A 25,635-nucleotide genomic window follows, 5' to 3' on the forward strand; every position below is an offset into this window, starting at 1 on the left:
GAAACTCTACAAGCCAGAAAGGAGTGGCACGCTATATTTAAAGTGATGAAAGGGAAGAAACTACAACCAAGATTATTCTACCTAGCAAGGATCTCATTCAGATTTGACGGAGAAATCAAAAGCTTTACAGACAAGCAAAAGCTAAGAGAATTCAGCACCACAAAACCAGCCCTACAACAAATGCTAAAGGAACTTCTGTAAGTGGGAAATGCAAAAGAAAAGGACCTACGAAAACAAACCCATAACAATTAAGAAAATGGTAACAGGAACATACATATCGATAATTACCTTAAACACGAATGGATTAAATGCTCCAACCAAAAGACACAGGCTCGCTGAATGGATACAAAAAGAAGACCCATATATACGCTGTTTACAAGAGACCCACTTCAGACCTAGGGACACTTACAGACTGAAAGTGAGGGGATGGAAAAAGATATTCCATGCAAACGGAAATCAAAAGAAAGCTGGAGTAGCAATACTCATATCAGATAAAATAGACTTTAAAATAAAGAATGTTACAAGAGACAAGGACACCACATAATGATCAAGGGATCTATCCAAGAAGAAGATATAACAATTATAAATATATATGCACCCAACATAGGAGCACCTCAATACATAAGGCAACTGCTAACAGCTATAAAAGAGGAAATCGACAGTAACACAATAATTGTGGGGGACTTTAACACCTCACTTACACCAATAGACACATCATCCAAACAGAAAATTACTAAGGAAACACAAGCTTTAAATGACACAATAGACCAGATAGATTTAATTGATATTTATAGGACGTTCCATCCAAAAACAGCAGATTACACTTTCTTCTCAAGTGCACATGGAACATTCTCCAGGATAGATCACATCTTGGGTCATAAATCAAGCCTCGGTAAATTTAAGAAAAATTGAAATCATATCAAGCATCTTTTCTGACCACAACGCTATGAGATTAGAAATCAATCACAGGGAAAAAAACCATAAAAAACACAAACACATGGAAGCTAAACAATACGTGACTAAATAACCAAGAGATCACTGAAGAAATCAAAGAGGAAATCGAAAAATACCTAGAGACAAATTACAACGAAAACATGACAATCTAAAACCTATGGGATGCAGCAAAAGCAGTTCTAAGAGGGAAGTTTATAGCAATACAATCCTACCTCAAGAAACAAGAAAAATCTCAAATAAACAACTAAACTTACACCTAAAGGAACTAGAGAAAGAAGAACAAACAAAACCCAAAGTTAGTAGAAGGAAAGAAATCATAAAGATCAGAGCAGAAATAAATGGAATAGAAACGAAGAAAACAATAGCAAAGATCAATAAAACTAAAAGCTGGTTCTTTGAGACGATAAACAAATTGATAAACCTTTAGCCAGACTCATCAGGAAAAAGAGGGAGAGGACTCAAATCAATAAAATTAGAAATGAAAAAGGAGAAATTACAATGGACACCACAGAAATACAAAGCATCCTAAGAGACTACTACAAGCAACTCTATGCCAATAAAATGGACAACCTGGAAGAAATGGACAAATTCTTAGGAAGGTATAACCTTCCAAGACTGAACCAGGAAGAAACAGAAAATATGAACAGACCAATCACAAGTAATGAAATTGAAACTGTGATTAAAAATCTTCCAACAAACAAAAGTCCAGGACCAGATGGCTTCACAGGTGAATTCTATCAAACATTTACAGAAGAGCTAACACCAATCCTTCTCAAACTCTTCCAAATTATTGCAGAGGAAGTTAACACTCCCAAACTCATTCTACGAGGCCACCATTACCCTGATGCCAAAACCAGACAGAGATACTACAAAAAGAGAAAATTACAGACCAATATCACTGATGAATATAGATGAAAAAATCCTCAACAAAATACTAGCAACAGAATCCAACAACATATTAAAAGGATCATACACCATGATCAAGTGGGATTTATCCCAGGGATGCAAGGTTTCTTCAATATATGCAAATCAATCAATGTGATACACCACATTAACAAACTGAAAGATAAAAACCATATGATCATCTCAATAGATGCAGAAAAAGCTTTTGACAAAATTCAACACCCATTTATGATAAAAACTCTCCAGAAAGTGGGCATAGAGGAAACTACCTCAACATAATAAAGACCATATATGACAAACCCACAGCAAACATCATTCTCAATGGTGAAAAACAAACCATTTCCTCTAAGATCAGGAACAAGACATGGATGTCCACTCTCGCCACTATTATTCAACATAGTTTTGAAAGTCCTAGCCACGGCAATCAGAGAAGAAAAATAAAAGGAATACAAATTGGAAAAGAAGAAGTAAAGCTGTCACTGTTTGCAGATGACATGATACTATACATAGTGAATCCTAAAGATGCCACCAGAAAACTACTAGAGCTAATCAATGAATTTGGTAAAGTTGCAGGATACAAAATTAAGGCACAGAAATCTCTTGCATTCCTATACATTAACAACGAAAGACCAGAAAGAGAAATTAAGGGAACAATCCCATTCACCATTGCAACAAAAAGAATAAAATACCTAGAAATAAACCTACCTAAGGAGGTAAAAGACCTGTACTCAGAAAACTATAAGACACTGATGAAAGAAATCAAAGATGACACAAACAGATGGAGAGATACACCATGTTGTTGGATTGGAAGAATCAATATTGTGAAAATGACTATACTACCCAAATCAATCTACAGATTCAATGCAATCCCTATCAAATTACCAATGGCATTTTTTACAGAACTAGAACAAAAAAATCTTAAAATTTGTATGGAGACAAAAGACCCCGAATAGCCAAAGTGATCTTAGGGGAAAAAACGGAGCTGGAGGAATCAGACTCCCTGACTTCAGACTATACTACAAAGCTACAGTAATCAAGACAGTATGGTACTGGCACAAAAAAAGAAATATAGATCAATGGAACAGGATAGAAAGCCCAGAGATAAACCCACGCACCTATGGTCAACTAATCTATGACAAAGGAGGTAAGGATATACAATAGAGAAAAGACAAGTCTCTTCAGTAAGTGGTGCTGGAAAACTGGACAGCTACAGGTAAAAGAATGAAATTAGAGCACTCCCTAACACCACACACAAAAATAAATTCAAAATGGATTAAAGACCTAAATATAAGACCAGACACTATAAAACTCTTAGAGGAAAACACAGGAAGAACACTCTTTGACATAAATCACAGCAAGATCTTTTTTGATCCACCTCCTAGAGTAATGGAAATAAAAATAAACAAATGGGACCTAATGAAACTTAAAAGCTTTTGCACAGCAAAGGAAACTACAAACAAGACGAAAAGGCAACCCTCAGAATGGGAGAAAATATTTGCAAATGAATCAACGGCAAAGGATTAATCTCCAAAATATATAAACAGCTCATGCAGCTCAATATTAGAAAAACAAACAACCCAATCCAAAAATGGGCAGAAGACCTAAATAGACATTTCTCCAAAGAAGACATACAGATGGCCAAGAAGCACGTGAAAAGCTGCTCAACATCACTAATTATTAGAGAAATACAAATCAAAGCTACAATGAGGTATCACCTCACACCTGTTAGAATGGGCATCATCAGAAAATCTACAAACAACAGATGCTGGATAGGGTGTGGGGAAAAGGGAACCCTCTTGCACTGTTGGTGGGAATGTAAATTGATACAGCCACTATGGAGAACAGTATGGAGATTCCTTAAAAAACTAAAAATAGAATTACCATATGACCCAGCAATCCCACTACTGGGCATATACCGAGAGAAAGCCATAATTCAAAAAGACACATGCACCCCAATGTTCACTGCAGCACTATTTACAATAGCCAGGTCATGGAAGCAACCTAAATGCCCATCGACAGACGAATGGATAAAGAAGATGTGGTACATATATACAATGGAATATCGGCCATAAAAAGGAATGAAACTGGGTCATTTGTAGAGACGTGGATGGATCCAGAGACTGTCATATAGAGTGAAGTAAGTCAGAAAAACAAACATCGTATATTAACACAGATATGTGGAATCCAGAAAAATGGTACAGATGAACTGGTTTGCAAGGCAGAAATAGAGACACAGATGTAGAGAACAAACGTATGGACACCAAGGGGGGAAAGTGGCAGGGGGCTCGTGGTGGTGGGATGAATTGGGAGATTGGGATTGACATATATATACTAATATGTGTAAAATGGATAACTAATAAGAACCTGCTGTATAAAAAGTAAATAAAATTCAAAAAGAACTTTCATTCAATAATAAGGAACATACAGTGTGCTATCTTCACTTTTCAAAATGTGATTATAAATGAAACTTACTAGAGGAGCAATGCATTAAATGGAGAGATCTGATGTATTTCAAGAGGGCTAGGGATGATACAAATGAACTTATTTACAAAACAAATAGACTCACAGACATAGAAAACAAACTTATGGTTACCAAAAAGGGAAAAGGGGGTGATAAATTAGGAGTTTGGGAGTAAAATATACACGCTACTATATATAAAATAGATAAGCAACAGACACCTACTGTATGGCACACAGAACTATACTCAATATCTTCAGTACACCTATAATGGAAAAGAATCTAAATAAATAAATATACACACACACACACACACACAACTGAATCACTTTGCTGGACACCTCAAACTAACACAACATTGTAAATCAACTATATTTCAATAAAATTTTTTAAGAATTTAAAAATAGATTTTTTTTAAGTGAAGAAAAAAAAAGTGCTAGGGAAATAGGAAGTCTCATCATGCTCTGGTGAGGGTCTAAATTGATAGAATTCACTTTGAAGAGCACCTGGCAGTGCCTAGTAAAGTTAAAGACGCCTGGGACCCTTCAATCCAGCGAGTCCTCTCCTCTGTTTAAGCCCTAGAGAGCAAGGAGAGGCAAACACTGCCTGAGGCCCAAGCCCAGCCTGTCTCCTGTTCTGTACCACCAGCGAGCTGAGCCTGGGATTTTAACGTGTTCAAATGGTTGAAAAAAAAAATTGAAAAGAACAGTATTTCATGACGTGAAAATTATATGAAATTCAAAGTTTAATGTCCATAAAGTTTTGAATGTTTTAATTAAAAATTCGTGGAAATTTGTTTTCTTTGTTGTATATTATCTATATAATAATATATAAATATATATATATATTTGCCTCTTGTCTCCCAAAGCCAAAAATATTCACTATCACCATTTACAGAAAAAGTTTGCCCACGCCGCCCTATAGAAATTCTTACACAGTCATGCATACTCAGGAGACACCTACAAGAATATTTGTAATAGCAAATTATTGGAAACGAGCTGTTTCCCACTAGGAGAATGGATTAAACAGTGGCACAGTAATGTAAGGAACAGTATACAGCAGCAAGAACGGATGGATGGATGAATGAATGAAACTAGAATAACATACCAACATGGATAAATCTCAAAATACTGAAAGGAGGGGAGAAAGAAAGCTGCAGATGAATAAGTACATATAAAACCAGGCAAAATGATGTTGTGAAACAGTAGTGCTTAGGTATGCAGCCAAGTGTAGCAGAGTGTGAAGAAAGGCTGGAAAAGTCAACCCCAGGATCCAGGGCTCCTCTGGGGTAGGGGAAGGAAGGCGAGGAACTGCATTTGAACCACATGACACCTACCCTGGCTTCACTTGTATCCCTGATATTTCATTTCCTAACAGAGCCATGGGCAACCAGGAGTTAATCATATGTGCAAACTTGCAAAGGCTCCTCATACTCTCTGAGCCTTAGTCCTTCTCCCTGCTCTGTGGTGAGTAACTGAGATGCTCTCCAAGGGTTGTCCCAGGTGACTCCCTCCTTTCAGGATCAGGTCTAGCTATGGTGACAAAATCAAAACTAGTAGTGGCTTCCCTGGACCCCTTGAGAACCAGGATCCTCAGCATGGGAATAAAAGAGAAATGAGGTTGAGCAAAAATCCTGTGGTCCTGAATTTTAATTTAAGTATAAGTATGAACTTACAACGTACTTTGTGTTTTTAGAGATATAAACCTGTTGCTAGCTCTGCTCACTGAAAAGACCTGGAAACAATGACCAACCCAGAGGCAGTGAGCACCCTTAGCTCTCAGACTTTGGTATCCAAATGTCATTTCACAGCAAAAGGACCCAGGGCTCTTTGGAGAAACATCTGAGCCCAGGAGTTGGGCAGGAAATGTACAATGATGAACATGGAGCCCCTTGTCATGCCAAACAGAGAGGAAGCAATCAGAGGTTTCAGGGTCAGGTCAGGACTCAGGAGCCAGCTTGAAGAGGTTCTGACTGAACAAAGACAGGAATTTGAGCATCAATAACAGTAATCATGTAATGGATTGAAATACTTAAAATATATGGAAATCAATGAGTTCATAATAATATACTTTTAAAAAATCAGTCACTGCTGGGGAATTCTAAGGCATCAATTCATTATTCTAAGTAAAAATAAAGGCAAAGAGGGCTTCCCTGGTGGCACAGTGGTTAAGAATGCGCCTGCCAACGCAGGGGACATGGGTTCGAGCCCTGGTCCGGGAAGATCCAACATGCTGCAGAGCAAATAAGCCCGTGCGCCACAACTACTGAGCCTGCACTCTAGAGCCTGCGAGCCACAACTACTGAGCCCGTGTGCCTAGAGCCCGTGCTCTACAACAAGAGAAGCCACCACAATGAGAAGTCCACGCACTGCAACGAAGAGTAGACCCTGCTCACCACAACTAGAGAAAGCCTGTGCGTGCAGCAGCGAAGACCCAGCACAGCCATAAATAAATAAATAAATAAAGGCAAAGAAGTACGCATCTATCCCCCCACCTTTTTTTTGGCCGTGCAGCATGCGGGATCTTAGTTCCCCGATCAAGGATCGGACCTGTGCCTCCTGCAGTGGAAGCACGGAGTCTTAACCACCGGACCACCAGGGAAGTCCCTATCCTGCTTTTCTTAAACTATATCACTGGTAGTCAAATAGTAGATGAGGGAAGTTTCTTTGTCTTTAACTTTTTTTTTAATTCATAGATTTATAGGAAGTTGCAAAAATAGTACAGAAAGGTCTCATGTACCCATGTTTCTCCCAGGGGTAACATCTTGCACAACTATAAAGCAGTATCACAACCAGGAAACTGACATTGGCATAGACCTTGTTCAGATTACACCAGTTTTACGTGCTGTCCTGTGTGTGTGTGTGTGTGTGTGTGTTTGTGTTTAGCTCCATGCAGTTTTGTCCCAGGTATAGAGTCACACCACCACAGAAAAGTTTCTTTTTATAGAAGTATTCCAGTTGCCAAACAAGACTAGAATTGGAATATCTCCATTTTGCATGCTCTGATGAAATAATGGATCTAAGTCCTGAGTAACAGCCTTAACAGCTATTAATATCCCAAAGGGAGAGAACTCGACATCATGTGCCTCCTGATGAAAGAAAATAACATCTATGAAGTATTCTTACAACAACAAAAAAAATCATACCCACATCTGAGCAAGCCTCAAAAGTCAACTACCATGTGATATAGCACAGTAATGGGATGAAGAACAAAGACTACAAGATCATCTCAATTAATGCGTGAAACGCATTTGACAAAATTCAACATACTTTCATGATAAAAAACACTCAGCAAACTAGGAATAGAAGGAAACTATCTCAACATAATAAAAACCACATATGAAAACACATACACCACAGCTAACTTCATACTCAGTGATGAAAGACTGAGTTTTTCCTTTAGAAGAGGCCACGATGCCCACTCTTGCCTCTTCTATTAAACATAGTACTGGTAGTCTTAGCCACAGCAATTAAGCATAAATCAATCAATCAATCAATAGCATCCAAACTGGAAAGAAGTGAAATTATATCTGTTCTCAGATGACATGATCTTATGTAGAAAACCCTAAAGATTACACACATACACACACCTGTTAGAACTAAGAAATGAATTCAGCCAAGTTGCAGGATAAAAATCAACACACAAAAATCAGTTGCATTTCTATACACGAATACTGAACAATCTGAAGAGAAAATTACAAAAACAATTCCACTTACAATAGCATCAAAAAGAATAAAATATTTAGGAGTAAACTTAACCAAGGAGGTGAAGAACTTGTACACCAAAAACTACAAAACATTGCTGAAAGAAATTAAAGAAGAGACAAATTAATGGAAAGACATCCTCTACTCATGAGTTAGAAGACTGAATATCATTAAAATGTCCACACTACCCAAAGCAATCTACTGACTCAATGTAATCCCTATCAAAATCCCAATGGCATATTTGCACAGATGGGAAAAAAATCCTAAAATTTATATGGGATCTCAAGGGACCCCGAATAGCCAGAACAATCTTGAAAAAGAAGAACGACGTTGGATGCCTCACACTTCCTGATTTCAAAACACATTACATACAAGGCTTCCCTGGTGGCGCAGCGGTTGAGAATCTGCCTGCCAATGCAGGGGACACGGGTTCGAGCCCTGGTCTGGGAAGATCCCACATGCCGCAGAGCAACTAGGCCCGTGAGCCACAACTACTGAGCCTGCGCGTCTGGAGCCTGTGCTCCGCAACAAGAGAGGCCGCGACAGTGAGAGGCCCGCGCACCACGATGAAGAGGGGCCCCCGCTCGCCGCAACTAGAGAAAGCCCTCGCACAGAAACGAAGACCCAACACAGCCATAAATAAATAAATAAATAAATAAATAAAAATAAAAACACATTACATACAAAGCTACAGTAATCAAAATAGTGTGGTACTGGCATAAAGATAGACATATGGTCCAATGGAACAGAATAGAGAGGCCAGAAATAAACCCTCATGTATGTAGTCAAAAGATCTTCAACAGGGATGCCAACATCACTCAATGGGGAAAGGTCAGTCTCCTCAAATGGTACTGGGAAAACTGGATATCCAAATGCAAAAGAACGAAGTTAGACCCTTACCTTACACCATACACAAAACTGAAAACGGATTAAAGGTTCAAATGTAAGACCTAAAACTAAAAAGCTCCTAGAAGAAAACAGAGAGAAGTTTCATGACGTTGGATTTGGCAACAATTTCTTGGATATAACACCAAAAGCATAGGTAACAAAAGCAAAAGTAGAAAAGGGGACCAGCAAACTTTAAAACTTCTGCACATTCAAGGGATGCCCCTTCTCGGCCACTCAGGCAGCCTCACCCACACCCGCCAGGTCCCTACCCCACTGTGAGAGTCCTCGAGCCACTTTCCCATCCCTCCACCTGCCTCAGCCTCATTCGGAGGCTCCCCAAAGTCAGCGAGCTAAAGGCTGCCCCTGGGAGTCCTAACCTTGAGATTCTCCAGGCACAGGGACTTCTCAGAAGCAAAGTTCTCTCCTGTGACTGAATTTCAGTATCTCTTTCCTTCCTGGCACAGGTCCGGGCTCACCTGGTTCGGCGACCGGACCCCCACACTCGTGCCTTTGCCATCAAAGTGGAGATTCCTATTTCCATGTGCCTTTTCACTTTACACACATCAGCTGGGATTGCCCAGTGAACCTGGCTAAAAGCAGAGCCATGGGGCCAAACAGGCAGTTGGGATTTAACCATGGCTGCAGCTTGGGTCCTGGTGTTGGTGACTGTGATGCTGGACTTGGCCAGAGCAGGCCCAGTCCCCATGTCCAAGCCCACCACAACCGGGAAGGGCTGCCATATGGGCCGGTTCCAATCTCTGTTGCCAAGGGAGCTGGAGGGCTTCAAGAAAGCCAAGGATGCCTTAGAAGAGTCGCTCTCACTGAAGAACTGGAGCTGCAGCTCTCACCGCTTCCCCAGGACCCGGGACCTGAGGCAGCGGCAGGTGTGGGAGCACCCTGTGGCCTTGGAGGCAGAGTTAGACCGGACGCTGAAGGTCCTGGGTGCTGTGGCAGACTCGTCCTCGGGGGTCATCCTGGACCAGCCGCTGCACACGCTGCACCACATCCACTCCGAGCTTCAGGCTTGCATCCCGGCTCGGCCCACAGCAGAATCCCAGCCCCGGGCCGCCTCCACCACTGGCTGTGCCGGCTCCAGGAGGCCACAAAGGAGGAGTCCCAAGGATGTCTCAAGGCCTCTGTCACATTCAACCTCTTCCGCCTCCTCATAAGGGACCTGAGAATTGTTGCCAGTGGAGACCTGCATATCTGAAAACCTGGACCCAGACCTTACTTATGCACTAAGCCCCAACCCTGCCTTAAGTTATTTCCTCTAACGCTTTATTTATGGAGCTGCAGAAGAAATGTTTATTTTTCTACTTTTGTACAACATGTTCAAACAAACAGTAAGAAACTGTAAAAAAAAAAGAAGAGCCAGCTGCCAATTTTCAGGAGGTTGAGAGAACAGAGGAACGTGATAAACAACAGCAGGGGATGCAATGCAAAATGTAGACTCTGGCAAACTAAAGGACAAACTATCCGATTTCTTCAACAAATACATTTCAAGGGAAAAGAAGAGAAAGAGGAAAATGTCCTTCTATAGGGACAGCCTTTAGGATAAATGTGATTTAAAGATCTATCCATTGCAACAACGTGAGACCTTATTTGGGCCCCAACGCAAACACACAGTTTTAAAAGTATGCACTTATAAGACAACTGGACCTGCGAACAGTGACTGGGTATTTGTTACAATTAAGAAACATAAAAATTTAGATGTGATCATGGTATTGTTTTAAAAGTCCTTGTCTTTTAGATACAGGTACTGAAATGTTCACAAGTGAAACAGATGTCTGGAATTTGCTTCTAAGAAACTTAGGAGTGGGGAAAGTGGATGGACAGGCACAGAAAAAAGTCAGATTGGCCAGAAGTTGTTAATCGTTGAGCTGTTGAAGTCCTGCTACATGAGGCATCATTAGAGTAGTCTCACTTCTTTTGTAAATAAAAAGCTTTCCAAAATGAGCAAATGGAAAAAATGTGGTTTAAGCAAGACAGAAGTTTACTTCTCACATATAAAACTCTGAAGGTAGGTGGGGCAGGCCAGGTATGATGGTGGCTTCCTGAGCATCAGGGACCCAGCCTCTTCCAGCTACTCACTGCAGCCCCCTTCACTTGGCCTCTGCCTCAGAGTCTCACATGGCTGCTCCATTCCAGCCAGCGCAGCCAGGGTGGGCAGAACAAGCTTCTTTCTTTGAAGGACATGTCTCAGAAGCCACACACAGTATCTTTCCATCCTAGGGACCAGACATAACCGTATGACCATGCCCAGCTGCAGGAGAGGCTGGGAAAGGCAGTCTTTATTCTGGATGGCTAGATGTCTAAAATTTAAGGCTTCTATTACCAAGGGAGAAAGGGTGAGCAGAGATTGGGGTCCAATTGGCAATGTCGTGTGGGGTACAGAGCTGGCAGCAAGGCTAATGTTAATCTTGTACAACTGGTGGGCCTGAGGATGTTTAAATATGCTTGTCATTTACATATACAAATTAAGCAATCTGCTCAGAGTCTCTGCTCCGCTTTAGATACAGGAGTGAGTGTCTGGCTTCCTTTGCTCTCCCAGGCTGGGTGTTCATCTCTAGGAAGTTGCTGTTCCTGGTAGCCAGGATGGCAGTGCCATTTCCTATGCTGTCACTAAAACCAAACCCAGCACCTGGGCCTTGGTCTGGTCCAAGGCCTGGATATTTGCTCAGCCAGTGAATGAGATGGAGAAAACCGTTCAGTCTCTTCCCCGACAGCTGAGTGGCTTTGTGGGGTCCAACCCTGCAGAGTGGTCAGCATGGTGGCACAGACACCCCACCAGTGCATAAAGACAGGATGTCCCAAACCACAGCTGTGCTTATACTACTCTTAAGATTTTTGCAATACATTTTGCTTTTAAGTCAACCATGATTTATTTTTTATTTATTTTTATTGAAGTAGAGTTGATTTACAATGTTATATTAGTTTCAGGAAACTTCATTTTTAAAAAAACCTTGATTTTTAAAGTAATCCCCCATTATGGCCTGCCCTAAATAGAAGGTAACTGAAAACCTAAAATTCTGCCAGAGGTTCTCAGCCTGACTCCTGCTTTCTCTTTGTTAAAGACAAACTCGCATTACACTGGCCAGAATCCTCCTTAGGGCATTTAAACGGATCAAAAAAATTTTAAACGGGATTAATTTTTTTCACAACGCCCTTCAATGTTATTTAATTCCTGTCAGGTCACCACCAACAATCACTTCTGGAGTCTGCAGTCTCACTCCTAGGAAACACGGCTGAACTCTGAACACCTTGGTTTCCCCGTTGGTAAGATGGGGATCAGAACAGGATTTATGTTATCTTCTAGGAGGACTGAGACAATTATATGAGATCACGAACGTAAAGTCTCAGCGTATAAAATGCCTGGCTCACAGTATAAGCACTCAAATGCTGGCTGTTATTATTTGTCAGTTTAATGGAGGAAAAAATGTGAGTCCTGTCACTAAAGAACTAAACATGGCTTGAGCAAAAAAAACAAAAACAAAAAAACACCGAAAAACCCAAGCAACCGAACTTCCCTGGTGGCGCAGTGGTTAAGAATCCACCTGCCTGGTTAAGAATGCAGGGGACATGGGTTCAAGCCTTGGTCCAGGAAGACCCCACATGCCACGGAGCAGCTAGGCCCGTGTGCCACAACTACTGAGCCTGCGCTCTAGAGCCCGCGCTCTGCAACAAAAAAAGCCACCGCAACAAGAAGCCTGCGCGCTGCAACGAAGAGTAGCCCTCACTCACCGCAACTAAAGAAAGCCCACGCACAGCAACGAAGACCATAAGTAAATAAACAGATTTTCTTGAAGTTAAATTTGAAAACAAAAAACCCCAAGCAACCCAAACTTCAAAGCAGCAGGGAGGAGGGACATAAAACCCCAAACACTTCATTTAACAATGGAAGACACTTTATTTATTTTTTTAAATCATCTCTCAACATTTCAACTCTTGGTAGAAATCAAATGCAAAACATCTGCTTTTTTAAGTTAGCGTGTATTTATCTCAGTCACAGCAACCTCATACAATAAGATACACAACGAGGAGCATGGTCACAGCATTTCCTATTCCAGTCCACGAACACAGTATTTCCGTGATGATACACACACTGGCCTTTCTCTTCCAGGACAAGTTAGTTATTCCTACTTTCGTCTGCTAAGTTACGTGGCATCACGGTTGGTTAAAAGAGTTAGCGTAGTGCTAGAGCAATCTGGAAATGGAAAACTAGAAAACTCAGGACTGGGACAGGCACGGACACTTCTGAAACGTGAAAAGGAAGAACATCAGAGATGAATGCCCCAGAATGGGTGGGTCTTAGTAATAAAGTTGGTTGAAATTCAGCTTTATATACACATTGAATATCTACACGTGATCTACTAGATATATAGAAAAAGAGCCATAGAAGATTTTGAAAACCTTAAAATCACGCAACTAAGTTGGAAGAACATCAGCAAATTCACAGTGGCCTCAGGATTCAGCCAGATTTAAATCTGCTCAAGAGCTGAATACCTCCTTCTATCAGAAAACCAACTGCATGTAAATTCCTATAACGTTCTGTACATCACAAACACTTATGGCTAAAATATACTGTTAGTTCACAAGGAAGCAGTTTTATTTTCAAATTCTTGCCCCACTCCTGCTCTGCACCCCAAAAGGAAATCCAGGGTCAGCAATTCACATGAGGAGTTTAAGAGGCCTTCGGGTTTAGGAGCGCTGAGGCTCGGCTAAGAACCTCAGGACACATCTGTCTGATGGGCGCACGCCGGCTCCTGCCCACTTTTAGTGCAAAAAGGTCACAAATGTTGCAGAGGAATCCTGGAAACAGGTGAAGAGAAGAGGACTGAGATAGAGGGGTGGTGGGAATCCCAAACGATTTTCCTTCTGAATTGAGACTCAATAAGTTTGGAGTGCAAGGTTCACACTCAGCAAGCGGCAAAGACCAGGCCGGAGATCCACAGGGTGAGGTTCCTGAATGGTCACTATGTTGTCACAGTCTGCAAGCGCACAGACCTCTCGGCCCGGACTAACCCCCTAAGTGCACACTGGAGGTAGGTGTTAGAAATTTATTGTAGGGAAGACAGTGGCTCTCCACCAACTCAGGGGACATCGTCTCTGTTCCTCCTCTGCCCCTACAATCTCCACTCTACCCTCGGGCTGTGGCAAGTGGAGGATACAAGATGGAAGGGCGCGAGCCCCTCCCTTGGAAGACTAAAGAACCCGGGGCATTTTTATAAATAGCTACATTGTTAATGTTTTAACCACTTTGAAACACACAGCAAGTTGAATATTTATTTAAAAATAAATCTCAAAAATATCTATTTACAGTAGAGTAAGAGAGGCATGTGCAAACAACAGAAAGGGGGGAAAAGTCAGTCCCAGTGTGGAAGGTCCACCCTTCAGAGAGCTAGAGCCAACTTCACAAACCCCAAGGCTGAACTGAGCTGTGGAGGCAACAGGATGACATTAAGCGAACCCTGGACTCGGGTCACCTTCGATACGTGGAGAGGCAGTGAAGTTGGGTGGGGGGCTGCCGCCGGGGATCCTCGTGTTTGGGAAAGGGTGGTGGAGGGATGAGCCAGTGGATGAGGCCCGGTGTGGCAGGAGGGCTCATTTCACAAGCCAACAGGCCTCTAGCTCACCACTCCAGGTGGGCGTTCGGAGGGGACCTGGAGGGCCCTTCCCAGTCCAAGTTGGCTTTGCCGTGGGAGCAGTCGGCATGGCAAGAGTCCCAGAGATAGAAATCCTCTTTGAGAGACAAAACCAAAAGAATGGAACAGGGAGTGATAGCAAAAATGAATCTGAATGCAAGTGCCACCCGTCTCTCTTGCCAGGTGGCAAAGCAGCCATCAGCTGACATATCTGAGTCGATACGGGAACTCCCACGTGGGGCAGCAGGCCACACGATCCCCCCCCCAACCACGTGGTCAAGTGCAGGCCTCTGCTTCTGAGATCAACGTGTTAACGTTTCTTCCCCATGAAACCAGAAAGGTCAGTGGTGTAGCCCTTGTAGCAGGGAGGTGCAAGGTCGAGTCTATCTGTACACGAGATGGGAGAACTGGGCGGACTTGTAGTTCAGCTGGTTGTTGGGCATGAACTTGTGCAGCTCGCTCTTTTTGCAGCAGGGGTCGTAATGGTAGGTGCTGAGGCAGGCGTCGCAGGAGGCTTTCGAACATTGGGTGCAGGTGTTGGCGGCCCCTGGGCGGTCACAGAAGCCACAGCGGGAGGCGGCTGCAGGGGAGGGCTTGGATTTCGAGTGGAGGTGCAGCGGCCGATCGAGGCCCTGCGTCTGGCCTGCATACTTCTCCCGCAGAGATGACCCGTGGGCCAGGCTGTCGTGGGCGGAGGCCTTGCTGGGGAAGCCGCCGGGCTTGGAGGCCGGGGAGCAGGCGAGCAGGCTGTCGCAGCGCTGGCAGAGGGAGGAGCTGCAGGACAGACCGCAGTTTTGGCACTTGGAGAGGGCGGACTCTTTGGCGGGGGGCGAGCGCTTGTGGTAGATGGGGTGGGCGTCATTTCTGACCAGCCAGACATCTGGCCGCAGGGCATCCTGCCTCCGGTACGTGGCCCTGGGCTCCGAATCTGTATACAGATCCACATCCTCCTGAGCAGAGAAGTACGTGCCACGCAGCAAGCCAAGGCCATTGTTGGGGGAGGGGGATGGCAGGTCATCCGGGCTGCCGTGGGGAGAGCTGGACATGGTCAGGAGCGAGGGGGACGGGCGGATGATCTCGTCCTTGAGGTCGTCCCCCAAGTCTGCTGCCACAGGCTCCTTCCGCAGGCTCAACGAGGTCTTCAGGGGCGGCTTCCGGCTCTCCCAGTAATTGTCATAGGTGTCCACCGACCTTGAGGGCTTGGTCACACGGGGCTTGTAGTAGTCCTTGGCTGCCCGCTCGCTGGCCGACTTCTGGAGCACCACACGGGCCATGGAGGTTGTCAGGTGCTCCCGGCCCTCGGCCCGCCGCCGCAGGGCATCTGAGCAGCCTCGCACGTCCTCCGCACTGCTCTTGCGCTCGCTCACCACGTCCAGCTCAGAGTAGCCTTTGTCCTTGACTTGGGAGTGGATTTCCAGCATCTGTTCACACTCCACCTTGGCCAGAAAGAGTTCAAAGGAGACCATCTTCACTTGGAGGGTCTCTACCAGCTCTTTGAGCTTGTACGCAGTCCCCAACTCGGGCACGTAGCCCATGTAATTCAGGATGGCTCGGATGTCCTCTTCCAGTAATGTGGACTTGACGTAATAAACAAAGGGGCCCGTGTAGGTCTAGGGGAAGGAAGGGGGGTAGAAAAAGAGAGGTGGGTGTTTCTCTCTGAGGCACACAACGAACGGAGCCTGCATCAGAGCGTATCCCATCAAGTCTGAACCGGAACACGCAGGGAGAGGAAGGGGGAGTGATCTCCACGGCAGTGTCTCACTGCGGAAGGCAGAGGCTAATGCTTCCCAACAGCTTGGCGCACGGGTCTGAGGGAAATGACGCAGCGCTCCTTTTTCCAGCGTAGGGAACAAAGCCACTAGCTTTCTATGTGGGGTGCAGCGGCTCTGCTCCTTGAGGAAGAGCAGGCACAACACCCATGAGCAATGAGAATATTCCTTTCTGGCATTTCTACAAAGGTTTGAAGCATACGTTAGGCTTAGCCTGACTTGGTGGAAACTCTCCTGAGCCATCACTGCCTTTGGAATGATTCAGAATTCTGTCTCAAGTTCATCCTCCTCCCCGCTCCCTGCTTTCCTCCGCTTGCGCGGACACCTGCAGCAGCCTCCTAACGGTCTCCCCAGCCGACTCTTGCCCCTCTACAATCTCTCTCCCGTACAGCAACCAGGAGGATTCTTTTCCAATGTAAACCTGATCCCGGCACTGCCTGCTTCCCAGCCCACTTAGAATAAATTCCAGCCCTCTGCCCTGGGCTCCAAGGCCCTGCACAACCGGGTACTGCCCACCTTTCCAACCTCAGTTTCAGATGTGAGCTGCCAGGGGTGGGGAGCCAGTTAAGAGATGACACCAGGCAGAGGGGCCAGGTGGGGAGCCATAGGAGCAGTTCTGGTTGTTATCTCAAAGGCAGTGGGGAACCTGGGGGGGCCCGCGAGCAGAGGAAGGATGTGATTAGATGGGCACAAACCCTCTCAAGATGGACTGGAAGGGGCAAGAAGGGAGAAGGGAGACCAGTGTGGAGAGCCCGTCCCTAGACCTTACCTTGATGCTTCTGAATTCCTTCTTCCACGGGTAGAGGAAAAGGTTGACACCCACCGTTTCGAGCACACTGAAGGCACAGTGCAGAGCCCGCAGGCTGGAGGAGCTCAGTGAGCGCAGAGAGCTCTCCACCACCTCATAGAACTGGATCAGCCGGAATCGATAAAAGGGATCCACCTTGTGCAGGCTGAGCAGGGTCGAGGCTGCCACCCGCAGGGACTCATCACTGCCAGGCCGCTGCTTGCTGGGGGTGGTGTCCACTTTGCCTTCATGGAACTGCACGTACTTCCGAAATAAGTCATCCTTGTATTTTGCATCCATTGAACTGGGCTTCCCCATCCGATCCGATCCAGGGACAGGGGCTACCTTATTTCCTCCATGGCTTCTGAGTTAGAGGCAGGGACATTGCTAAAAGCATTGACATGTCGCCTGCCTGGACCAGCAGAGTGCTCTGCAACAGGAAGAATAAGCAGCACATCATTCCTTGAAATGGTCCACGTCCCAGCTTGTACCAGCTGAGGCCAAACAAAAAACAGCTGTCCTGAGCTACACCGGGCACCACCAGCCCCTGGCCCTCAACACATTTAGTGAATAGGTACACCATGTTGTAGTGGAAACAAGACAGATAAGGTCCTTGACTTTGCTGAGCTCACAAATGAAAAATATGATTGGGGCACCTAACCTGGTTTCATGGGGATGGGGGATGGTTAAAAAGCCCCTGAGAAAGTGACGGTTAGACCCAGAGGATGAGGCGTCGGCAGGGAGGAAGGCCCTGGGCTAACACTATCAGCACTTACTACCTGCCAGGCGCCTACATGGACTAACTCATTCCGTCTTCTAAACAACTCGAGGAGACAGGCACTGCTGTCATCCCCATTTTACAAACGTGAAAACTGAGACATGAAGACAGCAAGAAACTTGCCCAAAGTTACAGGACTATTAAGAAGCAGAGCTGAGATCAGAGGCCAGGCAGGCTGGCTCCCAAGTCTGTCCCCTTAACCACCACACCCCGCTTTCCTGAGGCGGGAAGGAGCCTGGCATGTGAACACAAAGAAGGCTAGTGTGGCTGAAGCAGAGAGAGGGGAGTCACAGGAGATGAAGCTGCCGGCAGAAGCAGGATCCTGATCCCCAAGGTCTCAAAGAGTTGTACATTTTATTCAAAGAGCCAAGTGAAGCCCCTGAACAGTTCAAAGCAAGGGGAAGAGGGACACGATCATATCTGCAATTTTTTTTAAAAAGACCACTTTGGGGCTTCCCTGGTGGCGCAGTGGTTGAGAGTCTGCCTGCCGATGCAGGGGACACCGGTTCGTGCCCCGGTCTGGGAAGATCCCACATGCCGCAGAGCGGCTGGGCCCGTGAGCCATGGCTGCTAAGCCTGCGCGTCCGGAGCCTGTGCTCCGCAACGGGAGAGGCCACAGCAGTGAGAGGCCCACGTACTGCGAGAAGAAAAAAAAAAAAAGACCACTTTGGCTGCTGAGTCCTGGAGAGTGCCTTTATCCATCTTTGTTTTTTTTGTTTGTTTTTTTGGGCCACGCCACATGTGGGATCTTAATTCCCAGACCAGGGATCAAACCCATGCCCCCTGCAGTGGAAGCGTGGAATCCTAACCATGGACCGCCAGGGAATTCCATATCCGACTTTTACAATCCGCTGTTGGGAGAGGAAAGGACATTCTGAGCTGGGAGACACAGGATTTATACACTCTTGCTGTCTCCTTGGCCACTTGTTAGTAGAACATGTACAGATCCATCAGAATTCTTGGTGTTACGATGCTGGGAGCAAATTTGGATTCATGAAGGGACCTGCCAGGCCAGGGGAGGCAACACAGCATCAGGGTTACAAACAGATTGCAAAGTTGGACTGCCTGGGTGTGAACCCTGGATCTGCTTTTCTAGGTTACTTGGGGAAACTACTCAACCTGGGCCTCAGTTTTCTCATCTGAAAAAGGGGGTTAATAATAGCACTTATAGTCCAGAGTTGGTGGAAGGATTATATGCAATCATTATAGAAAGCTCTTCAGAATGCCAGCTCAAAGTAAGCCCTTGATACACACAAGCAGACATTTCTGGTGTCTGAAGGTGCTAGACCCTCCAAGCATCCTCAAGGATGCTTGTAAGATCAGAGTGATGCAAATATCTCCGACTGGGGGGTGGACATGCATTTTCACACTCGCCCGTCCTACCTTTCCTGACCACAAGCTCAGGGGTGCAGGGATTGCGACCAAATGACTCAGTAAGGGTCACAGTGCCAGAGCAGGTTACATGCTTCATAAACACCTGCTGCCTGAGTGAAGGGTGGGGTCCTGCAGGCTGTGGGAAATGTTGAGGGACCAAAAAGAAGCCGCGGTGGGATGGGACGGACCTGTGGAGTCCTTTAGCAGATCTGAGTTCAGCTCAGAAGTTCTAAGGGCCTACGAGCTTGGCAACTATCAGGAAGTCAATAAAATCACCCATGTCTCAATGAGCCACTCCTCTGGCTTCCCCACAGTTTTGGGGAGACACCCAGGGTCTTAACTGTGGGGTGAGGGGTAAGACATGCAGGAGAATTAGGGACACAGAGAGGTCACCTTCTCCCACCCACTGCCCTGCCAAGGAAGCCCAAGGCTTCAGGAACAAATAGAACAAATAGGCCTGAGGAGCACACAAGGCAAACAAATCCATTTGGGATCAAATTCTACCTCCTGACCAACGTCTCTGTGGTCCTCAGAGCAGTCTTTCCCTTCCCTCTTAAGGTCCACCCACAAGGACCCTTCTGTCTGCTCCTCAAACACATCAAGCCCATTTCTACCTCAAGACCTTTTTTTTTTTTAAAAGGCCAGGTAACCTTTTTGTTTTGTTTTGTTTTTAATTCATTTATGTATTTTTGGCTGCATTGGGTCTTCGTTGTTGGGTCTTCGTTTCTGCGCGCGAGCTTCCTCTAGTTGCAGCGAGGGGGGCTACTCTTCGTTGCATTGCGCGGGTTTCTCATCGCGGTGGCTTCTCTTGTTGCAGAGCTCGGGCTCTAGGCATGCAGGCTTCAGTAGTTGTGGCTCGCGGGCCCTAGAGAGCAAGCTCAGTAGTTGTGGCACACGGGCTTAGTTGCTCCGCAGCATGTGGGGTCTTCCCAGACCAGGGCTCGAACCCATGTCCCCTGCATTGGCAGGTGGATTCTCAACCACTGCACCACCAGGGAAGTCCCTACCTCAGGGCTCTGCACAGGTTGTTCCTTCTGCATGTCCTTCCTTTGATTCCTCCCGTCGCTGGCTCACTCTCATCATTCAGGTCTCAGCTCAAATGTCATCCCTCCGAGGCTCTCCCTGACAACCTCAGCTCAGTAAATCCCACTTGCCCTGTCCCTCGTTATTGCGTTACCCTGGGGTAATCACCATTTGAAATTACCAACTTTATTCATTTACTAGCTTCCTCTCTTTGTCTCCCACCAATACCCAGTAAGCTCCACAAAGGCAAGGACAGTGTCTGTTTTGCTCACCATGATGCCTAACACAGCTCCTGGCACACAGTAGGTGTTTGATAAAACAGGCGAAATGATGCTTTACTTTCTCATTTAGCTCTCCCCAGAATTCTGGGAGACCAGCAAGAGCGAGAAGAAACCGAGGTTCCATGACATGACGTGCTGTCTATAGCTCAGTGTTAGGAAAAGGTGGATCCCAGATTCCACTGGCCTTATGACATGAAACCTGTGTACCTCCCACCACCCCATGATTCCTGAGCTCAACAAGTATGCAGCACCTACCCTGTGCCGGGCCCTAGGCTGGGTGCAGTGGGGGGAATGTGGGGTGGGTAGGGGACAGTAGGGAACAGAAGCTGAGAAGAAAAAGCTCTGCCCTGAATTCTACTTGAAAGGGCTTACTGCCCAGTATCAAAGTATGTATGTTCTCTTAAAAAATAAAATTGTATTACAACCTGAGAGAAGACATCACTGTCCTTGCTAAAAAAAACCCATATACATATACCATTTTTTATTTATCCAAAAGAAGCTTTCATCCAGCCTCTGGCCCCAGGGACTGTTTTTTAGTACACCTGAGAACAATTTAAACAGAGGGACATCAAGTCTCCTAAACACTGCTGTGATTTTTCTCCAAGGAAGTCAGCCTTCAGCCAATAGAGACTGATTTTTTTTTTTAAACAAAGTCAGCCGCCCTCAAGCTCAGCGTCTGCTGCTCTGTAATCACACCACAGTCCACAGCCTTGTTTATGGCTGGCAGATAAACAAGGAAAAGGGATCCAAATAGCCCAGTTGGTATTCAAAGTCCCAAAGGCAAGGATAGGAAACCCATCTAAGAAAAATCTTGAACCAACCTAGGTAGGTGAGGAAACAGGTGAAAGAAAATGAATGCTAAAAGATAATTAAGGCAAGGAGAGAAGGAAACTAACAACTATTGAAGTCCTACTATGTGCTAAGCATTGGGCTTTCCACTTTAACTGCATCACCCAGTTTAATCCTCACAATTCTACGAGGAAACAGACCAAGGCTCAGCCATTAAACAACCTGCCCAACACAGCTTGAATGGGTCAGAGCTGGAATCTGAACTTGGGTTGACCGGCCCTGCAGCCTGTGCTTTTTCTCATTTATCTCACTCATTTATTGTCACCATTAGTACCATTCACCAAGGGATTAGTACATAAGGGCCCTTTGCCAAGTGCTCTGTGAAAATCAACGAAATCCACACAACAACCCCAGGGTTAAAAAAGAAAAAACTGAGGCTCAGAGGGGCCAAGTCGCTTGCCCTAAGTCACAAGGCTAGGAAGAAGTGGCTCTGAGATCTGAACCTAGGTCTGAGGCCAAAACCCTGCCTCAAGCTCTGAGCTGTGCTGCTTTTAGGCAAAGCTGTCCTGCTGCTGGACAGCTCTTCTTGAAAGGGCTCAACTAAGTCAGAACGCCCTATGGCAGGGCCAGCAGAGTTGAGTTCTAAAAATTCCTGTAGTAGCAAAATTCACATCTTCTCACACAGAATGGGGCTGGAAGAGCCACAAATCTATTTATGACGTAAGCTCAAGGGCCAAGAGGAGAGGCGACCAGAGCCGGGCCAGTGGTAGAGCAGCTGACATCATCCCTCCTGAATTCATTCCTGAGAATACAGGCTGCATTGTAGCTGGTGTCTCTTCTGAGCATAGAGCCAGCAATTTATTCCTAGCACTCTGCAAAAACAACAAAAAACACGCTCTCTGCAAAAACAGCGTGGTTACAGGAGACCAAGACAGCCCGGTGACAGAAGCCATTAATTTCTCCAAGCAACCCAAGGATTGGAACGCCAAGACGTGCCAGTGTGGCGGAAAGAAAAAAAAAAATGGCACCGTGAACGTCCCTAACAGAATCAGACGGGTGCCCAGAGCCAACAGGCCTGGTCAGCACTTCCTGCACCCATAATCCGGGTCCCCTTTGCAAAGCAAAGCAATGAAGAGAGAGATATTGCAGTCAGGGAAGTGGTGGATTTTAATTATTTTTTAAACATCTCAGAGGAAAGCTATATCTGTTTAAAACCTCACTAAACGGAATTGAAATGATTCTGTATAGCAAAGCATGAGCTTGGCTTTACCTCAGCTGGCCCATTCAAGCAGAAACATTCTCCAAGCAGCATTTGAAGGCGCCCCCTCCCTGCACAGACAGAAGCTATTTTGGGCCCGGCATCGCCCCAGTCCACAGGTTTATGTATCCCTGGTCTAGCTTCAAGAGGCTCAGAGTTTCCCTGGCCTCCAAACAGCAGCAAGGGGAGCGCAGAACAACCCCCTCCACCTCCGCACCCCAATCCTCTGCATTCATCCCCAGCCCGAGGCCCCTGAGACACATCCTAGGCAACCTTCCACTGGCTGTGAAGCGCCAGAGGGTCCCCACACCCCAACCCAGTTCCAGAGAGATTCAGAGAAAGGGTTTCCAAACCTCTGAAAATAATCTCAGCGATGCTGAAATTGGGCTTCCCCAGTGGCAGCTGCGACTCGCAGAGGGGCTCTGAAGCAAGGAGGTTCCCTTCCCTGCAGGGGACAGAAGCTGGCGACTGCTATTCCCAGCCTGATAATTCCAACAACCTCTGAGTGCGACATCAGTTGTGAAAAACACCCTAGTCCCAAACTCGGGCTCTCCCCACGGGTCTGTGAATTAATTAACAGCAGCTATCATTTATTGGACGCCTGCTGTATGCCAGAAACTGTGCTTCGCATGCATCTCACTTCATCCCCACCACGGCCCTAGTAGGCAGGTTCACTCCCCATTTAACTGATCAGGCAACTGAGGCTCAGAGACGAAGTGACTTGCCCAAGGTCACACAGTGAGTACAAACCCCAGTATGCCGCCAGAGCGTGAGCTGGGGACCACTGCGCGGTAACTGCCTGACGGTGGAATCGGGGTGTCCTCCTGCCGTGTTAGTCGCTGTAGAGGGGGTATTCCTCCTGAGCTGCCCTTAGCCATCCTGGGGGAGTGGGGATCCTGAGAATTAAATGGGCCCCCGGAGCGCCGAAAAGACGGGCCCGCCCGTCGCCCCCGCAGGCCGCGAAGGGACCCCGCTCCCAGGCCGGCATAGCCCCGCCTAACCGGGGGGGCCCCCTCCGCCGGGGAAAGCCCCAGAGGCCTTTTCCGCCCACGGCCGCCCCGCACTCACCCCGGCACTGCCACCGAGGGCGCCCCGGCCGAGGGGAGCAAGAAGGAGCCTCGGCCGCCGCCGGAGCCAGGCCCGGCTGGGCTCTCGCAGCTCCGGCCGGCTGCAGGGGACAGAGACCAGTAGCCCGGGGCCACGGCAACCCGGAAACACTCAACCAGGAAGTGACGTCTTTCGGAGGCGGGTCCAAAGGGAGGCCCGGCCGCGGCTACGCCCTGGGCTGGGGTGAGGCCGTTGCTCGCTGGCGGTGGAGGAAGAAACGGGAGGCAGAAGAGTGAGCAGAGAGGCCGCGGAGTCCCGCTTTGAGGCCTAAAGGCCCACTGCCTCTGCTGGGGCTGTGACCCGGAAATAAACGTGCCGGAAGTGACGCACGCCCTCGGTCACAGGATGGCGGCTGGCCGGGTTGTCATGGGAACCGGTCTATAGTCTGGAGATGGTAGCTCGGAGCTGCGATCTCAGACTGAGTGACCCGCGGCCTCCTCCTCCCCTTGTCGACATGATCTGCGAGCTGAGCTCCCGACCGCGCCTGACCAGAAGCTGACAACTGGATCCCTCACCCCCATTTTACAGGTGGAAATACCAGAGGCTTAAAAAGAGCAAGTGAGGTGCCCAGTATCACGTGAGCCTGAATCCAGACTTGAGAGGACTGTTGATGTTACAGGCTGTGTTTAGTGAGGGTTCCAGCTTTGCCTTTGCAACTTACCAGCTGCATGACCTTAGGCTAGTTACTTAACTTCTCTGAGCCTCAGCTTTTTCACCTGTAAGATGCAATAATAATATACCGCCTCCTGAGATTCATGTGAGAATGAAGTGAGTATGGAAACAGCTTATTACAGTAGTTGGCATATAGTAATAATCTAAATACACTTTGTTTTTAAAATCTGGTTAAGTTGGGAATTCCCTGGCGGCCTAGTGGTTAGGACTCAGCGCTTTCACTGCCTTCGGCAAGGGTTCAATCCCTGGGGGGGGAACTAAGATCCCGCAAGCCCTGCCGTGGGGCCAGAAATAAATAAATAAATAAAATAATAGAATCTGGTTAAGTTAAAGGAAATGACTTCTCTCAGCCCTCAACTTCCTTGAATGGAAACCAGGGTTGGGGAGGACCAAACCAAATATTGCCTCCTTGCTTTGTGACCTCACCAGACACCTGCAATGTAAACTACACTGGCATAGATTCTGGTGGCTTGGCACTTCACTTCATAGATTTGCCTCCCACCCACCACATTGACCGTGAACTCTGCTTTTGTGGTTCACCACTTACTGAATCCCTAGTGCTTGCAAAGTGCCTAGCACATACTCAAGACTTTGTTGAACATATTTACCATTGAACCACTCATTCTATCTCTCTAACTTACCCCAGACTCAGAGCCCACTCCATGCCAAGTTCTCTTTCTCCAACATGGTCTTGGCTGTCTGTACCTACCATACTCTTCCTCCCCTCTAGCCTCTATGCCTCTATATGCTGTTTCCTGGGTTTGAATGTTCTTCCTTTCGCCTCTTCCCTTCCTTGTTTTCTTGGCTTCCAGCCCCAGTTCTGTCCGCACATCCTTTCTGAAGCTTTCTCTGATTTCTCCAGGCAAAGACCCACCTTCCTCTGGTTTCCCACCCCATAACACTGTCTTTCAATATTTTTTCTCAGCTCTTACTATAAATAAGTATATATACATATATATATGTATGTATATATATATACATATATATACATACATACATATATATATATATATATATATGCTTAAACCTGACACCCCCCACAAGACCTGGAGCTTCTTATTTATCTGTGTTTCCTTTGAGCTCTGCACATGATCAGAAGGTGCCCAACAGATGTTGCTTGATTGCAGGATTCTCTCTCAGCCTTGGGGTCCCCAGCTAAAGTCAGTGGGTCTTGTCTCAGGAGTCAATGACATAATACATGGGAGAGCATTTGGAGAACCAGCAACCAGCTATTCAAACAGCAGCAAT

At 46.3% G+C, this 25,635-nt stretch overlaps 2 protein-coding genes across 4 annotated transcripts; one reads left to right on the forward strand and one right to left on the reverse strand.

Moving 5' to 3' along the window:
* The first annotated feature begins 6,763 nt into the window (after nucleotides 1-6,763).
* On the forward strand, nucleotides 6,764-14,204 carry LOC149747513 (interferon lambda-1-like). Its single transcript, XM_089897057.1, is given in 2 exon segments — nucleotides 6,764-9,963; nucleotides 9,966-14,204. Coding segments are annotated over 2 exon segments (573 nt in total). The 5' UTR covers nucleotides 6,764-9,542; the 3' UTR covers nucleotides 10,118-14,204.
* SPATA2 (spermatogenesis associated 2) lies at nucleotides 14,177-23,992 on the reverse strand. 3 transcript variants are annotated; one of them, XM_022597571.3, is made up of 3 exons: nucleotides 23,677-23,992; nucleotides 17,088-17,535; nucleotides 14,177-16,159 (listed from the first exon to the last, which is right to left on the reverse strand). In XM_022597571.3, the coding sequence occupies exons 2-3, from the start codon at nucleotides 17,421-17,423 to the stop codon at nucleotides 14,933-14,935; spliced, it is 1,563 nt and encodes a 520-aa protein (XP_022453279.1). In that variant the 5' UTR covers nucleotides 17,424-17,535; nucleotides 23,677-23,992; the 3' UTR covers nucleotides 14,177-14,932. The 3 variants fall into 3 exon arrangements, with proteins under 3 accessions (XP_022453279.1, XP_089753173.1, XP_089753172.1); XM_089897047.1 differs by lacking the exon at nucleotides 23,677-23,992 and adding an exon at nucleotides 23,359-23,640; XM_089897046.1 differs by lacking the exon at nucleotides 23,677-23,992 and adding an exon at nucleotides 20,265-23,640.
* Between the last annotated feature and the right edge of the window lie 1,643 nt (nucleotides 23,993-25,635).

Source organism: Delphinapterus leucas, chromosome 15 (assembly GCF_059928025.1).
Source record: "Delphinapterus leucas isolate spDelLeu-1000000601 "Yukka" chromosome 15, BTC_Dleu_Yukka2, whole genome shotgun sequence".
Classification (NCBI taxonomy): Eukaryota; Metazoa; Chordata; class Mammalia; order Artiodactyla; family Monodontidae; genus Delphinapterus; species Delphinapterus leucas.

What these genes read in the sequence shown, in the direction of transcription:
- SPATA2 (XM_022597571.3), bottom strand. Translation starts at nt 17,423, where the DNA reads ATGGGGAAGCCCAGTTCAATGGATGCAAAATACAAGGATGACTTATTT. An exon ending in AGGAATTCAGAAGCATCAAG is followed by an intron (nt 16,160 to 17,087) that starts GTAAGGTCTAGG and finishes TCCTTCCCCTAG; the next exon opens with ACCTACACGGGCCCCTTTGT.